General features: G+C 46.1%; 1 protein-coding gene across 2 annotated transcripts in view; it reads left to right on the top strand.

Annotated features, from left to right (window-relative positions):
- The window catches only part of NDST1 (N-deacetylase and N-sulfotransferase 1), an 88,136-nt gene extending 82,856 nt beyond the window's left edge, over window positions 1–5,280 (top strand). For both annotated transcript variants that reach the window (XM_027545947.1, XM_027545948.1), the window contains exon 16: window positions 574–5,280. In XM_027545947.1, coding sequence (XP_027401748.1) covers window positions 574–693 — 120 coding nt within the window. In that variant the 3' untranslated portion in view covers window positions 694–5,280. The remainder of the gene's footprint in view (window positions 1–573) is intronic.
- The last annotated feature ends 12,482 nt before the right edge of the window (window positions 5,281–17,762 follow it).

The raw sequence follows: 17,762 nt of genomic DNA, 5'->3' as shown, positions 1-17,762 counted from the left end.
GTACAACCTGCCAAGACGGAATGAGGAAGAAATAGAAAATATGAACACACCAATCATAAGTACTTAAATTGAAATGGAAAATGTGATTAAAAAACTCCCAACAAACCAAAGTCCAGGGCCAGAAGGCTTTACAGATAAATTCTATCAAACATTTAGAGAAGAGTTAACCTTCTGAAACTCTTCCAAAAAATTGCAGAGGAAGGAACACTCCCAAACTCATTCTGTGAGGCCACCATCACCCACCCTGATACCAAAACCAGATGAGGATACTACCACAGAAAAAGAGAAAATTATCAGCGAATATCACTGATGAACATGGATGCAAAAATCCTCAACAAAATACTCTTGGCTAATTCTCTCTCTCTTCTCCCAATCACGAGTTTCGACCTTGTGCACTATAGTTTGGTGCTTCTACTATATGTTTTCTTTTGAAGGTTACCATTTTGAAGAAGGCTGTGAATAAATAATGGGAGTGGGGGATAATGGCAGCGGGGTGCTGGTTTTCCAGAGGCGGGGGCGGGGGTCACTCGAACCAGCACATGACCAACGTCTGAGCTTCCCTTCCTGTTGCAGTCCCGCGCCTTCCTGAAGGACTATTACCGGGACCACAACGTCGAGCTTTCCAAGCTGCTGTACAAGATGGGCCAGACACTGCCGACCTGGCTCCGGGAGGAGCTGCAGAACACCAGGTAGCTGCGGCCCCCACCGCCGGACTGAATGTGACGGCAGGGACATCCCGCCACACGCTGAGCCAGACTGACCTGCAGAGTGGGGAGTGGGGCCCGGCTGGCCAAGCACTCACAAGCAATACTCCGCCGTGGCCCGGGCCAGCCAGGAGGAGAGCCCAAGCAGGTGCCCACGTGCCTCAGAGCATCCAGCACGCAGTCGGTGGCCTCTCGGACCTCCCTTGCCACCTGAGGTCCATTCCGCTTACAGTCTTTCATGGAGAGGCCACTTCCTGTTGGTGGAGGACCACAGGCTGGTAGGAAGGAGTCTACAAGACTCTGTTCTCTGGCCCTCACTGTGTCTACCCACCGTGCTCTCTCTCCATCCATCACTCCCTGCCCCCGTCCACTCAGTATTAGCTGCCACATCGTCTCTGTCCTCCCGACAACAAGGACAAGGGTCCAGCTGGGGCCTCTGGCAAACCAGGGAGAGAAATTGGATGTTTCGCTGATGTTTCAAGCCAGGCTCTTCAGAAGGATCAGCTGGAAACCCAGAGGCAGCCATAGGCAGGGTGTGAGGGTGCCACCTTGAGAGAATGCTGGACCTCCACACCCATTGCAGCTCATACCTTTGCATCTCACCTTCCCGCTTTGGGGATAGAACCGCTGGTTCATACAGTACCCACCCGGTTCTCAAGGCCACCTTCAGGGCCCTGGGGGCACTGCCATGCCATTTGGACCCAGAGACCCAGTCCTCAACCCTGCTCCCTCTCTCCTCCTGGGACATGACATGCGTGGTGTTTCCTGTGGTAAGAGACTGAGGCGGTCATGGGGCCGGCTGTATACATGCTCCAGTGTACATTTGTTGCCCCCAGGCCCCTGCCTTGACCCCAGGCGGATGTTGGACAGAGTTGGTGAGACCACCACCTCTTCCTGATGCCAGCTCCCTGGGGCCGAGGGTACCTAGAGCCCCCCTTAACTTCCCAAGTACTAAGAAGCTAAAGTATTTTAATTTTTTTTTTTTCTTGGTGCCAGAGTTTATACCCTGGGTGCTGGGGTTGCACTGTGTTACATATATATATATAACTGTGTGTATATATATATATATATATATATATTATATTATATTTTTTTGGTTGGGTTTGTTTTTAATTCAGTCATACAGAATGGTGGCAAGCCCCAGTCCCAAAGGGTGTCCTATCTCAGTGCTAGAGCATGGGATGGGGGCGTGGTATGTATCTTCACGTGTGGGGGCCTCAAGGACACAGGATGGATGTGCCCTTGGAGAGGTCAAGTGCCATGGCTGCCCTGCAGCTACTCCAGAACAGGGGTGGTGAGATGCAGAGGGAAGACCTACTGTCTCCAGGAAGTCTGGCTTCATGAAGTGCGGTGATCCCAGGGGACTTCTGATCAAAGCAAACAGCCAGGCTGAGGTAGGAGACCCCGGGGCTAAATGCTGGCCTGTCCCCCTTCCCCTCACATGGTGCTAGGTTGGGAGCTGCCCTGGGAGCTTGGGGGCCCCCAGGACCCCCCAGAGCTGTCTCCAGGCCCCTCTGCAGACAAGGGGATCTCTGGGCTAGTTTCTGGTGGGGGCCTGCTCCTACCCTCCTCCTAACAATGTGAAGTGACTAAGGCTGGGGTGCCTCTTCCCCAGTCCCTCCCACTGCCAGTTCAGCTTTGAACTGACGCCTCGGAAATCCTTTCTAGAGAGCCTGGTCTTTGTTCATAGGATGTTGGGGCTGAGGGGTCCTTCAACGGGTGTGGACACAGCTCCAGAAAGGGGAGGTGGCCTCCTGGGCTGACGTCACAGAATTGACTGGGAGCAGGGCCAAGAAGCAAACTTGAGGCTCCCGCTTCCATGCCCAGAGCTCTTCTTCCAATGCCACACTGCCTCTGAGCCCATCCTTGGGACCCTGCTCTGCCAGGTTGCTGTCCCTCCCTTGGTCACGCCTTTGGTCATTCCAGGATATGGGGACAAACCACTCCTTCCCAGCTCGGTGCCTTCTCAGTCCCAGATCTGCATCCCTGTTGTGCTCGCCCCACCTCAGAAGGCCCTTCCCCAGCCTGGAAACCCGGATCTTGGTTCCCAGGGTCTCCGTGGAATGGAGAAGTGGAGTGTTCTGCGGAGCCGGCTGCATGTGGTTCTACCGTCCCCTAAGGGAAGTGTTCCCATTATGCTTTTCGTGGGGCCTTAGAACCTGGCGCTGCCAGCCCGGCGGGGGCTGAGGAGCGGAGTGTCTGAGGACTGGGTGGCATGCCTGCGTGCATGCTCGTGAGGACTTCCTTGCACCAGGAACCAGGCTCCCAGAGCTGGCAGCGGCTTCCGCAGTGCAGAGCCCAGCCTCCCTTCCCGTCCTTCAGTGTGAGGCTTGTGTTCTGTGATGAGGACCTCACAGCTCCCACCATCTGAGGTCTGTCTTCGAGGGGCGGGTGGGTCCGGTCCCCTTGTCCTCCAGCCTGAGGAAGAGACAGGCAGGTTTGAGACCCTGGGGGAGCAGAGGAAATCCCAGGGACTTGACCTGTCACGTGTTGTAAGTCTGTCTTGTCACTGCTACTTTTTCCCTTCCCACTAAAGGAATCTGTCTCAAGGACCCCCTGCCAGGACTTGGAGGTACTGGGGAGGGAAGAGAGCCCTAGGGGCTCTTTGGCTACTGAGTACACAGATCCCCCTGAGAGGGGAGAAAACCAGAGGTCAGTGGTGCAGCGTCCTCTGCATCCTCCATGTCACTAAGTCACTGTCTGGCCTGAAAACAAGGGCAGAAACTCTGTCCCCCTTCTGCCATCTCCTCTGCACGCCTGTGCCCCAGGCTGGGAGCAGGTGTGCTGTGTCCCCGGGGTTCTACAGCTGCCCACAGCAGGCGTCTTGCACTTGGAGAAAGAGTCTGAGGTGTAAGGATGGGTCTCTCCCGCACCTCTCAATAGGAGCAGCCAGTGCCTCTAGGGCCCAGCAAGGGAACAGTGGTCTGTTCCCAGCAGGTGGAAACTGCTGGGCTGACCTGCAGAGACCAGTTGGTCCCAACATGGAGCTGTCCCCACAGGTATGTTAGAAAGAGCAAGTAAATGTTGTACCAAATATTTTATAACTAACTCCCACTACCCATGGTTTAGACTTACAGTGAACATTTTGCCACGTTTTTTTAATCTTTTGGTCTGTACGTTTTTTCTGAACTAGTTTAAAAGTTGCAGTTATCATTAAGACTCCACCCCAAATACTTCAGCTTGCATCTTCTAAGAGGTAGGTCATTTTTCTTCAGTTGGCCCGCCATCACACCCAAGACAACAGTCATTTCCCAGCAACATCAGTCCCTATTTAAAGTTCCCCCAAATAATTTATGCCTGGTTTTAGAATTAGGACCTAGTTAAGGTACACAAGTTGCATCTTGGAAGTGTATTTTCTAAAATCTCTTTCAAGGCAGTGAAGTTTCCATTCTGCTCACTTTGGTTTTTTAAATGACGTTATTTCTGAGGCTTGACGTCCCACAAGCTGATCTGTTTCTTCAAGGCCCTGTACCGGCAAGGGCAATCTAGGCTATGGGGAGTGTTAGCTTCTGTTGCTGACTTAAGACTTCAGTCCTTTCGCTGTCACCTGTACCAAGTGCCAGGCCAACAGAGGGGTGGGGGAGGCAGCTTCACAACGGGGCTAGGGGAGTCTGGAAGGAAGAAGCTGCACGCGTGGAGGCTGGGCCTGTGGGAAATGAGGCATCTTGGACTCAGAAGGTCCTGTTCTCCTTCTGATCCTGGGACTGGACCACAGGGCACCAAGTAGTATCTCTTTCTCTGTTTCGCATCTCTGGGTTTTCGCTTCCTGGAGGCCCATGGTCTGTGTGCATGAGGGCAGAGCCGCAGGAACGCACCAAAGAAGGGGGGTGGGGCACCTTGCCCAGGCCGCGGTTGCGGAGAAAGAGCACTGGGCTGGAGGCAGATGTGAAGTTGTGTCCAAGTTGTATGCACTGAGTAGCTCAGTGACAGTTTTCCTCCCAGGGACTTAATTTCCCCATCTAGAACAAGCAGATGGGGCTACAGCGTGGGCTTTTCAGACATCAAAGAAGAAAGGGAGTCTGCTCTCGAGGTGGGGATGGAGGTCCCCCTGCGCTTGAGGCAGTGCCGGGCTTCCGGCTTGCTTAGCTGGCTGGGGCTGCCTGTCCCCACGGCTTCCCTTCGCCAGCTCCCACCAGGGAGAGCCGTGGGCCTTGTGCAGTCAGTGTCGAGGGCCCAGGGCAGACTCTGGCTGTGTTTCACCCTAATAAGTTCATCCCTCCCTCCCTCCTCTCTGTGGCCCTTGAGGAGAAGGAGGGCGGTGAGGGTTTTCTATGACTGTGCTAGCTTTTATTATCAGCAAGAGGGCTCCTTTTGTAATTTGTGCATGAAATTCATGTCATTTCCTGGGGAGAGAGGAGAGGGCTGACTGAGGGGCGGGGGGCAGGTTAGGGGAACAGGCAGAGGTTTCCTTCCTTTGTCAGTGGGGAGGAGAGAGGAGAGTGCTTCCCCACTCAGCTGATCAGGGCTCTCAAACCAGCCGTTTTGGGTTGTGTTGAACGTGAGAACCTTCCTCCATTAATGTACAATCTCGAACTAACTGCTAATAAAGTGGGGTTCTGTTTGTACACCTTGGTCACATCTGTCTGTCTGACCTTTTTTCAAGGCCCACAGGAGCAGTAGAGAGAAGGGTATTCACACGATGGCCAGTGTGGCCACCCCTGTACACACAGTAATGATCAGATCAAAGACCAATCCCACAGACGATAAACCGCAGCCTTTCTAGACGGTAGGGGCCTGTCCCAGGACAGCCAGATGGGGTGTCTCAGGTGACAGCTCTCAGGCACGCTGGACAGTTAAGTGCTAGAGTTCTGTAATGCGAGGAGCCTCTGTCTAGAGAGAGTTCTGCCATAAGCGTGTGATGTGATTGAAGACAAGTCACTCTTAGGCTTGGATCCTCAGTTTCTCTCACCTCTTAGGGGCGTGGAAGGTGTTGGGCTCAGCGGCCACTCTGGAGAGCTTGATTCAAATGCAGATTCCCTGGCTGTGCCCCCAAGTATTCCTCTGTGGCAGATGCGTGTGTGGCCCGAGCATCTGCATTTTAACAGCCTCTCCAGCACACCGAGGCGTCCCACTCAGGGAACCCAGGTTCAGATAGGTGGCTCCTGTGGGTTCTAATTAATGACTTCTAATTGATTGCTCCTCCTGCCCAAGAAATGAAAACTTTGGATGAAATGAATGACTTCCTAGTTCTCCCTGCTTGGTTGAGCTCGAGTTTGCCGGAGTGGGGCAGAAGTGGGGAGCAGAGAGGCGAAGCCGCTCCCTCAGAGGCCCCTGGGGAACTTGACAAAATGCACATTCCCAGCCTCCCCCAGTCCCATCCACTCAGAACCTCTGGGAGAGAGATCCAGAGATGTGGCTTTTAAACAGTCCCTGCCTCACAGGAAGGTGTGGGAACACTTGAGGCAAGCCACCAAGGGTCATCCTGAGAAGCTCCCCAGAATTGTGGATGGCTGCCTTGGGGTCTGCTGGGACACCGCTGGGAACATACGTGCTGCCTCGGTGTGGACACTGCCGGTAACAGCAGCTCGGCCCTGAACATTACAAGGCCTGCAGCCCCAGCTCTCAAGAAATATCCGGGGAGAGGTAATCAAAAAAGAATTCAAATCAGGATGACTCTCTGGAGGCCAATTTCAAGAGGTAAATATTAGTTTCACTATTATTTAAAAAAGAAAAAGCACAGGAAAAGATGGTTAACATGGCTAATGATTAGAGATAAGGGACTCAAAATTGCAACAAGGTATCACCTCCCACCAGTCAGTGATTATCTTTAAAACATCTACTAAGGATACATGCTGAACAGGATGTGGGGAAAAGGGACACCTACAGTGTCCTTGAATGCAAAGTGTAAAGAGCCACATGGAGAACAGTACCACGATTCCTCTGCTGCTGCTAAGTCACTTCAGTCATGTCCGACTCTGTGTGACCCCAGAGACGTCAGCCCATGAGGCTCCCCCGTCCCTGGGATTCTCTAGGCATGATTCCTCAAGAAACTGAAAATAGAGCTACCAGTTGATCAGGTATTCCCACACCTGGGGATGCATCCGGAGAAAAGACACAGGCACCCCAGCGTTCACCACAGCACTATTTAGAATAACCAAGACACCAGAGTGGCGAGAATGTCGTGGACTGATGAATGGATAAGGAAGAAGAGAGACAATGGAATCTTAGCCATAAAGAAGAAGAAAAGAAGACCCTTCTCAGCAACATGAATGGACCCAGAGATGATCATACTAAATAAAGCTAACCATCATGTGATGTCACTTACAGGTGGACTCAAAAACTCATCCCATATGAACTAATTTGCAAAAAAAAAATAGAGACTTGGACAAGAAACATGCTTACCAAAGGGGAAAGGTGAGAGGAAAGGATAAATTAGGTGAAAGAAACCTATACGCACATACATATATATATAATATGATAGATCATCAACAAAGACCTACTCTATATCACAGGAAATTCTATTCAGCATGCTTTAATAGCTTGTATGGGAACAGAGGCTGAGAAAAATGGCCATGTAGAGATGTATAACTGAATCCCTTTGCTGCACACCTGAAATAAAACATTGTAAATCAACCATACTCCTAGAAAAACCAAAAGTAAGAAACACCAACTCCATGAGAATTCCCTGGTGGTGCAGTGTGGTTAGGACTCCATGTGTCAATGCTGAAGGCCTGGGTTTGATTCCTGGTTGGGGAACTAAGATCCCACAAGCTGCATGATATGGCCAAAAATCCCCCCAAAGGACAGCAAAAACACCCTCGATGGCACGAGGGTAGCACTTTCAGACACTTGGGGTTTGTTGGCTGGGAGCTTGGTAAACGTCATGGAGCAACAATAAGAACATGGGTGGGAGGTTCCCTGGTGGCCCAGTAGCTAGGACTCCGCACTCCCATTGCAGGGGACCGAGGTTCAATCACTGGTCAAGGAATTAGATCCCACATGCTGCAATAAAGATCAAAGATCTTGTGAGCCCCAGCGCAGCTAACAAATTTCTATATATAAAGAGCATGGGTGTAGCATTAACAGGACCAGTGGGTATGCATGATACAGATGGGATTCCTGGGCCAGGTAATGAGTCAAGCCGTATCAGAGTTTTGAATTAAGAATTTTTTTTTAAAGAAACGTAATTGAAACCCAAGTAGAGGCAGAGACTTCTCATTGGATTTGGGGTGAGTATCCGGACTCACCAGCTCACCACCTCCATGTCCCTGCACTATTTTGGAACCAGAAGAATCCTTGAAACACCCCAGGGAAGCCCAGCCCAGGTATTCTCAGAGGTCCCAAGAGTCCTGCAGTTCTAACAGAACAAACGCATCGAAACCTCCTCATCTCCCACGTGAGGAGTCCTGACTCAAGCATCATGCCCAAGGGGCAGTGTCAGATCCTGAAAGTGGGTACTTCCCTCAGAAGCCCTGGATCTGGTGCACGGGGCAGTGTGTTTCATCGTAGCAAAGCCCTGTAAACAGCCTAGATGTCCATCCAGAGGGCATCGGCTAAGTAGCCACTGCTGTGGCCACGTGCTGGAACATGGTGATGGAGGAGAAAGTGAATAGCTCAGGCCCCAGGTCCCCATCCAGGGAAATTTGAAGAATGACTGACATCTGTGGAAAGAGGATGCCATACAGCTAAGTACACGTACATACTCTGCTGGCTCCAGCTACTTACGCCATTCTGCACTATTTTTCCTGGCAATGTAGCCAGCTCTCTGTCTCACCAAACTGATAACTGGCTACTTCTGGAAGAGGGAGAAGGAAATGGGGAGGGGGAAGATTTCAAAGGGGACTTTAGCTTTGTCTCAAATATTCTGCTAAAAACAAAAGAGATGTATGTATCATTTGTGGAATGAAAACATCATAAAGGTAAGAAACAGAAATGGGCAAAGCAGAAAATGAAGTCCAGAGAGCAGCTCTGTTGTGGGATGCTCACAGTGAAAATAGCCCTGCTGCTCTCCCAGCCCACAGGCACCCAACATGCAGGGCTGGAGGCGGCCCTGGCTGCGGGGGGAATTCTTGCCTTTCTGCAGGAATCCTGAGCACCTGTCAGGCTCCTGACCGGGGGATCCTGACTCGCTGTGTGACTGTGGGTGACTTGGCTCCACATGCTCACATGGGGGAGTTGGAGTGAACATCAGCCTAGCACCTGTGAAATTCATAACATGAATCTAACCAAGAAGAAACAGCTGCACATCCATGTTGAAGGACATTTTTGCAAAATAACTGGCCTGAACTCTCAAAATGGTTGAGGTCATGGAAGGTCAAGAAAGGCTGAGAAACGGTTCAGGAGATTAAAGGATACCAAAGATACTAAAGAGCCCTGGCAAATCAACCATCCTTTATAATCCAGGAGAGTTCCTAGACTAGGAAAGAGTTACTTGTAAAGAACACCATACTAACAGCTGGCAAAATGAGAATGTTTCCTGTGTGGATTGGATAATACTATTTACTTTATTATACTGTTATATAAGAGTATATCGTTGCTCTTAAGTAGTACATGCTGAAATATTGATGGGTAAAAGGGAAGAAATAAAGCTGAATTTTGACCCCTGCGCTTTCTCTAATGGGTCAAACTTATCTGGCACAGTTCAGAACATGTCCACCAGGGGACACTGTCGCCCCACCCTCTGACAAACCAGAGTTGGCTTGAACCTCCTCTGGGAAGACTGGGCTGGGGATCAATGGTGGTGAGGTAATGAGACTATAAATAGTTCAATGACAGGATTAATTAAAAACTTTCTCACTCTGTCAGGGAGGCCTTCTGCTCGTCAAGTGCTATCTCTTTTAATCCTTGCCACAACCGTCTGAGGTAGGTATTATCCTTACTCCCACTATGTAAATGAGGAGTCTGAGATTCGGAGAGGTCGAATAATTCTGGGAGTCCTTGGTCTGTGAGATTCCACTGCCTTCAGCCCCCTGAGTGGTCCTGCCTCCTGTCATGAGTCAGCGTGGGGAGAACTCACTGAGCCTGCCCCTGCCCGTCTGTAGGCTGAGCACTTAGAAGTGTGTGTGTGTGTCCCCACCCGTGAGTATAAAGCAGACACAACACTGTCTACTGTGAGATCTAAGTCCAGTTCTAAACAGCAACCCCTCCACCCCCACCTTTCCAAGGGAACGACTACCACCAGTTTCTCTGGGTCTTCCCAGAGATTATTTTTCAGATATGCCAGCTCAGTACATACACATCCTCTGCTGACCTGCCCTGCTCACGCATGTTCCGCACTGTGCTTCTTCCCTGGTACTGGGCACTGTGTGGCAGGTACTTGCTGCTTCTACAGCAGTGGATGGAGATTCTGTGGTGGAGGCACTGAGGGGGCTCCACTATCAAACCTGTGGAGGAGGAGGGAGGGAGGGATAAGCTGGAGCCTAAGCTCTCTAGGAGGTGTTCCCGTTCTAGGGAGCTGTCCCTTGGGAAGGGAGGAGGCTGTGTAGCATAGTTGCTGAAATATGCACAGATAGCAGGCCTGATTTCAAATAGGTCCACATTGGTTTTGTGACCTTAGGCAAGTACCTTATGTCCCTGAGGCTGTCTTATTGGTAAAATGGGAACAGTGATGGGTGGCAGGTGCCAGGGCTGCTGTGAGGAGTAAGGCCTGCTCCACACTGAGTGCTCGGTAAACCCTGGTCCAGTTCTAGGCACCCGACTTTGGCGGCTCCCATGCCTTGGCCTGGGGCTGGCGCTGCCACCTTTGTCCTGAGGCTGAGGAGGATGGGGCTGAAGAGCCAAGAGGAACACCCAAGGGGGAAACTCATCACGTGTGATCTCTCTGGGAACCCTGAAATCAAATCGGTTAGGTGATCTAGGACACTGAGAATGACCCCTCAAAATATACATCCCCTCAACTACCAACTTCACAGAAATGCAAAGGATCATAAAAGAATACTATGAACTGCATGTCAACAAATAGCTTAGATGAAATGAGCAAATTCCTAGGAATACCCAAGCTACCAAAACTGACTCAAGAAGAAAGAGAAAATCTGAATAGAACTGCAGGTCTAGAGATTGGACTTCCCTGGAGGTCCAGTGGTTAAGAATCCACCTGGCAATGCAGGGGACACGGGTTCAATCCCTGATCCAGGAAGATTCCACAAGCCGCAGGACAGCTAAGCTCATGCACCACAACGAATAAGCCCATGTGCCCTGGAGCCCATGCTCTGCAGCCAGAGAAGCCACTGCAGTGAGAAGCCTGCAACGAGCTTCTGAAAAACTGCAACATCCACTTACGATAAAAATTCTCCAGAAAGTGGGCGTTAGGGAGCCTACCTAAACACAATAAAGGACATCTACAAAAAATGCACAGCTAACATCATTCTCAATGGTGAAAAGTTGAGCATTTCCTCTAAGATCAGGAACAAGACAAGGATGTTTTGCCACTCATACAACATAGTTTTGGAAGTCCTAGCCACAGCAGTCAGAGAAGAAAACTAAAGAATTCAAACTGTAAAAAATAAAACTGTCCCTGTTTGCAGATGACATGATACTATACGTAGAAAATCCTAAAGATACTACCAGAAAACAGAGTGTCAATAAAGTCAGTAAAGTTGCAGGATACAAAATTAATACAGAAATCTCTTACATTCCTGTACACTAATGATGAAAGAACAGAGGGAGACATTAAGGCAACAATTTTGTTAACCATCACATCAAAAAATAAAATAATGCCATTTGCAGGAACATAAAAGGACTGAGAGATTCTCATACTAAGTGATGCAAGTCAAAGGAAGACAAGTTTCATATGGTATCGCGTATATGTGGAATCTAAAAAGATGGTACAGATGAACTTATTTACAAAACAAAAACAGTCACAGATGTAGAAAACGAACCTATGGTTACCAAAGGATGAAGGAGGTCGGCAGAGAGTGAAATTAGGAGATTTGTAGGGAGATCAACAAATACACAATACAACATATATAAAACATAATAAGGACCTACTGTACAGCACAGGGAACTCGACTCAATATTCTGTCTTAATCTATATAAGAAAAGAATCTAAGAGTGGATATACATAATGCATATGAATAATTCACTTTGCTGTATGCCAGAACTTAACAAGATATTATCAACTAACTTCAATAAAAATTCAAAATATAAAATATTTCAGAATTTATAAAGTGAAAGGACTGTACCCTGAAGCCTCTAAAAACATTGCTTAAATTAAAAGGACCTAAATAAATAGAAAACAACACATGTTTAAAGATTAGTATGCTTAATATTGGCCTTCCCTGGTAGCTCAGTTGGTAAAGAATCCACCTGTAATGCAGGAGACCCCAGTTCAATTCCTGGATTGGGAGATCCACTGGAGAAGGGATAGGCTACCCACTCCAGTATTCTTGGGCTTCCCTTGTGGCTCAGCTGGTAAAGAATCCATCTGCAATGCGGGAGACCTGGGTTTGATCCCTGCATTCAGAAGAACTCCTGGAGAAGGGAAAGACTACTCATTCCAGTATTCTGGCCTGGAGAATTCCATGGACTGTATAGCCCATGGGGTCACGAAGAGTCAGACACAACTGAGCGACTTTCACACACTCACTCATACTTAATATTGTTCAGATAATAGTATTTCCCAGAATAACATATAGATTAAATTCAATCCCTGTTAAATCTAAGAGTTTATTTTCAAGTTTGTATGTAATTTTTAAAAACATTTTGTGTTGGAGTATACTTTATTAACAATGTTGTGATGGATTCAGGCGGACAGCAAAGGGACTCAGCCATACATATCCATGTATCCATTCTCCCCCAAACTCCCCTCCCATCCAGGCTGCCAGATAATATTGAGCAGAGTTCATGTGCTATATTGTAGGTTTTTATTGGTTATCCAATTTTAATTATAGCAGTGTGTACATGTACATCCCAAACTCCATAACTATCCCTTCCCCCCATCCTTACCCTCCTCCCCGGCAAAAAACAAGTACCTTCACTAAGTCTGTGAGTCTGTTTCTGTTTTGTAAGTTCATTTGTATCATTTCCTTTTAGATTCCACATACATGGTATGTCTACAACATTTCTCCTTCTCTGCCTTACTTCACTTGGTATGACTATCTCTAGGTTCATCCATGTTGCTGCAAATGGCATTATTCCATTTTTTAAAAAAGACTTTGAGTAGTACTGCATTACATAATATACCACATCTTCTTTATCTATTCCACTGCCAATGGACATTTAGGTGAACTCCATGTCTTAGCTGTTGGAAACAGTGCTGCAGTGAATATTGGGGTGAATAGATCATTTTGGATCATGTTTTTCTCTGGATATATGCGTAGGAGTGAGACTGCTGGATCATCTGACAGCTCTATTTTTAGTTTTTCAAAGAACCTCCATACTGTTCTCCATAGTTCAGAGTTACTTTATTTTTTAATTTTAAAAATGGGGAAAAATCCTAATGTTCTTTGGAATTCCAAGGGACACCAAAGAGCCCCAAATCTTGCAAAACAGTGGTAATGCATTATTAGAATAGACTTACAGACCATGGGACAGATATGAGAATCCACAAACAAGACCTCACTTCTGTTTTCTCTTGATTTCTGATGTACTAAGACTGGTCCCTGGGCCAAGAACATTTCCAACAAATGACATTGCAAAACCTGGACCTCACGGGCAAAATCTTGAGGGTGGACCTGACCTCATACCATCCACAGAAGTTAATTCAGGATGAGTCACAGCCTAAATTTTGGAGCTAACCTATAGATACGTAGAAAAACATCCGTGAACATCTCCATGACCTGGGCTTGTTCATAGTTCATTAAATATGATACCAAAGGCACAGGAAACAATCAAAAATAGATACACTTGCTTAAAAAAAAAATGCAAAACTTCCATGTGTCACAGGACATTCTCAAGAGAGTGAAAAGACAACCAAGAGAATGGCAGAAAATGTTTGCAACCCACAGGCTGCCTATGGGATTAATATCCAGAGTATACAGAAGATGTCGACAGCACGATTTAAAAATGCGAGACAGCAAGAGACACAGAGATAAAGAACAGACTTTTGGACTCTGTGGGAGAAGGTGAGGGTGGGATGATTTGAGAGAATAGCATTGAAACATGTATATTACCATAGGTGAACTAGATCGCCAGTCCAGGTTCGATGCATGAGACAGGGCACGTGCACTGGGACAACCCTGAGGGATGGCATGGGGGTGGGGAGGTGGGAGGGGGGTACACCCATGGCTGATTCGTGTCGATGTATGGTGAAACCCACTACAATATTGTAATTAGCCTCCAATTAAATAAAATTTTATAAAAAAGAACATTTAAAAAATGAGCCAAAACCTAAACATTTCTCAAAAAAGATGTACAAATGGCCAAGAGCACATAAAATATGCAGGATATAACTGATTATTAAAGAAATGGAAATCAAAACTATGAGATACAACCTCACACAGGCCAGAATGGCCATCATCAAAAAATCTACAAACAATAAATGCTGGAGAGGATGTGGAGAAAAGAGAACTCTCCTACACTATTGGTGGGAATGTAAAATGGGTACAAGTGTGATGAAGAAGAATATACAGATTTCTTAAAAAACCATATATAGAACTACCATATGAGCCAACAGTCCCACTCCAGGGCATATATGCAGAGAAAACCATTATTTGAAAATATACGTGCACCCCAGGGTTCGCTGCAGCACTATTTACAATAGCCAAGACATGGAAGCAACCTAAGTTTCTATAGACAGACAAACGGGTAAAGACGAAGGGGTACATATATGCAATTGAGTATTACTCAGCCCTGAAAATGGGTGAAATACTACCATTTGCAGCAACGAGGATGGACCAGGGGATTCTCATAGTCACTGACGTAAGTCAGACAAAAAATGATATCATATGATACCACTCATATGCAAAAGCTAAAAAGTTGATATAAATGAACTTACTTATAGAGTAGAAAGAGAGTTACAGATATGGAAAGTAAACCTACAGTTACCAGAGAGGAAAGGGAGGGGTGACCAGGAAGGATAAATTAGAAGACTGGGATCAACATATAGACACTACTCTATGTATAATCGATAACCAATAAGACCTACTATAGCACAGGGAACTCTTCTCAGTATTCTGCATTAATCCCTACGTGAAAAGATCTAAAGCAGAGTGGCTATACGACATGTCAAACTGATTCACTTTTCTGTTTGCCTGAAACTGATGACCATTGTACACCAACTACACTCCAATAAAAATTTATAAATAACATAACATTTCAGAATTCAATCAAGGAAGTGAAAGGCTTCTACGCTGAAAACTCTAAAACATTGCCTAAGGAGGACCTAAATAATTGGAATACAGTCCATGTTTAAATATTAGAACGCTTCAAATAACAATACTAGTCAGCCCAATATACAGATTCATTTCACTCCTATTCAATCTGAGAGCTCTCCCTCCTCAAATTGGGGGAAAAAATCCTAATATTCATATGGAATTCCAAAAGACACTGAAGAGCCAAATTTATCTTGCAAAAGTGTGTTACTGCATTCAAATAGATATACAGACCATGGAATAGACTTGGAACACAGAAACAAACCCTCAGCCTAAGCTAAGAACACTGACGAAACACAGACACACATCATCATGATCTTGGCTTGGGTTTTGGGTCCTAAAATATGACACCAAAGGCATAGGAAACAATGAAAATTAGATTCACTGGTCCTCAGAAAAATGAAAAGCTTCTATTAGTCATGGAACATTATCATGAGAGTGAAAGGAAAACTAGAAAATGGTAGAAAATGTTTGCAAACCATAGGCCTGTTATAGGTTTAAGATCCAGAATATATAGAGGATGCCAAGAACACAATCAATAGTGATCCAAAAACCTGAACAGACATTGCTCCTAACAAGACATACAAATGGCCAATAGCACGTGAAAAGATGCTCAACACCACCAATTATTAGTGAAAATTAGAACTACACTGAGATATCATATAGGTCAGAATGGCCAACATCATAAAATTTACAGGGTCTGAAGTGACCTCTAAAAATGGAGCACAATACACTTGTCCCAGAAAGCCCCACAAATCATGCAGATCAAGAAGTTCAAATCTTCGTGTTCACTTTAAGAACACTCGAGAAACCGCCCAGACCATTAAGTGTATGCGTATCTGAAAAGCCACCAAGGTTCTGAAGGATGTCACAGTAAACAAGCGATGTGTGCCATTCCATCATTCCAGCGTGGAGCTGGTCGGTGTCCACAGGCCAAACAGTGGGGCTGGACGCAGGGTCAGTGGCCTGAGAAAAGTGCTGAGTTTTACTGCACATGCTCAGAAACGCAGAGTGCTGAACTTAAGGGCTTAGATGTAGGTTCTCTGGTCATTGAGCACATTCAGGTGAACAAAGCCCCCAGGAGGCGGTGCAGGACTTACAGACTCATGGTCAGATCCACCCACATGTGAACGCTCCCTGCCACACTGAGGTGCTAACTGGAGAAGAACATTGCTCCTAAACCAGAAGAGGAGGTTGTGCAGAAGAAAAAGATACCCCAGAAGAAACTGAAGAAATAAAAATTGATGGCCCAGGAATAAACGCAGCAAAAAATAAATGCATATAAAAGTAAAAATGTTGGAGAGGGTAATGAGGAAAGGGAACTCTCCTACACTAATGCTGGGAATGTAGGTAAGCACAACCATGATGGAGAAGAATATACAGTTTCCTTAAAAAAACAATATACAGAACTATTAATACCATAAGATCCAGCAGTCCCATACCAGGGCATATATCCAGAGAAAATGGTTATTCAAAAAGATAGATGCACCCCAGGGTTCACTGCAGCACTGTTTACAATAGCCAAGACATGGAACCACTCTGTCAATCAGCAGACAAATGAGTGCAGAAGAAGTGGTACATGTACACAATGGAGTATTGCTCAGTCATAAAAATGAACAAAATACTGGTATTTGCAGAAACATGGGTGGATGTAGAGATTCTCACAGCCAGTGATGTAAGTCAGACGGAAAATGACAAATATCGTATGATATCACTTATACGCAAAATCTGAAATGTTGCCATAAATGCAGTTATCAATAAAACAGAAATAGAAACACAGATATAGAAAACACACCTATGGTTACCAGAGGGGAAAGTGAGGGGTGGCTGGAAGGGATAAATTAAGAGACTAGGATCAACATACACATATTATTCTATATAAAGTAGATAATGAATAATGACCTACTCTACAGCACAGGGAACTCTATTCAGTATTCTGCATTAACCCCTGTGTGAAAAGAGTCTAAAAGACAGTGGATATACGAATATATTTAACTGACTGACTTTGCTGTATGCCTAAAGCTTATATAACACTGAACACCAATGATACTACAATAAAAATTTAAACATAATATAAAATATTTCAGAATTCAATCCAGGAGGTGAAATGGTTCTACCCTGAAAACTCTAAAACACTGCTTAAAGAAAACTTAAATAATTGGAAAACAACTCATGTTTAAATATTAGAATGCTTAGTAATGTTCAAATAACAATACATTTCAGTAAAAATAGATACTCATTTCATTCCTATTAAATCTCAGAGTTTATTTTTTTCTGAATTGGGAAAAAATTCATATGGAATTTCAAGGACACCAAAGAGTCAAAATAGTCTTCCAGATGTGTGTTACTGCATTGGGAGAGACATACAGACCATGTAATAGACTTGAGAACCAAGAAACAAACCCTCTCTTCAATTTTTACTTGATTTCTGATAAAAGTGCTAAGACTGATCACTGGGCAAAGAACACATTCAAAAAACGGCACTGCAAAACCCTGACCTCACGTGCAGAATCTTGAGGGTGGACCTGACCTGATACCATACACAGAAGGTAATGCAAGATGAATCAAGGGCTAAATTTTGGAGCTAAGCTATAGAACAGGGCAGGGCAAAGGAGCAGGCAAAGGCTAATAGAGTTTTACCAAGAGAATGCACTGGTCATAGCAAATACCATCTTCCAACAACACAAGAGATGACTCTACACGTGGACATCACCAGATGGTCAATACCAAAATCAGATTGATTTTATTCTTTCCAGCCTAAGACAGAGAAGCTCTATACAATCAGCAAAAACAAGACCGGAAGCTGACT

This window comes from Bos indicus x Bos taurus, chromosome 7, assembly GCF_003369695.1.
Source record: "Bos indicus x Bos taurus breed Angus x Brahman F1 hybrid chromosome 7, Bos_hybrid_MaternalHap_v2.0, whole genome shotgun sequence".
NCBI lineage: Eukaryota > Metazoa > Chordata > Mammalia > Artiodactyla > Bovidae > Bos > Bos indicus x Bos taurus.
Note: the sequence above shows the minus strand (reverse complement) of the source record. Positions and strands in the feature narration are given on the sequence as shown.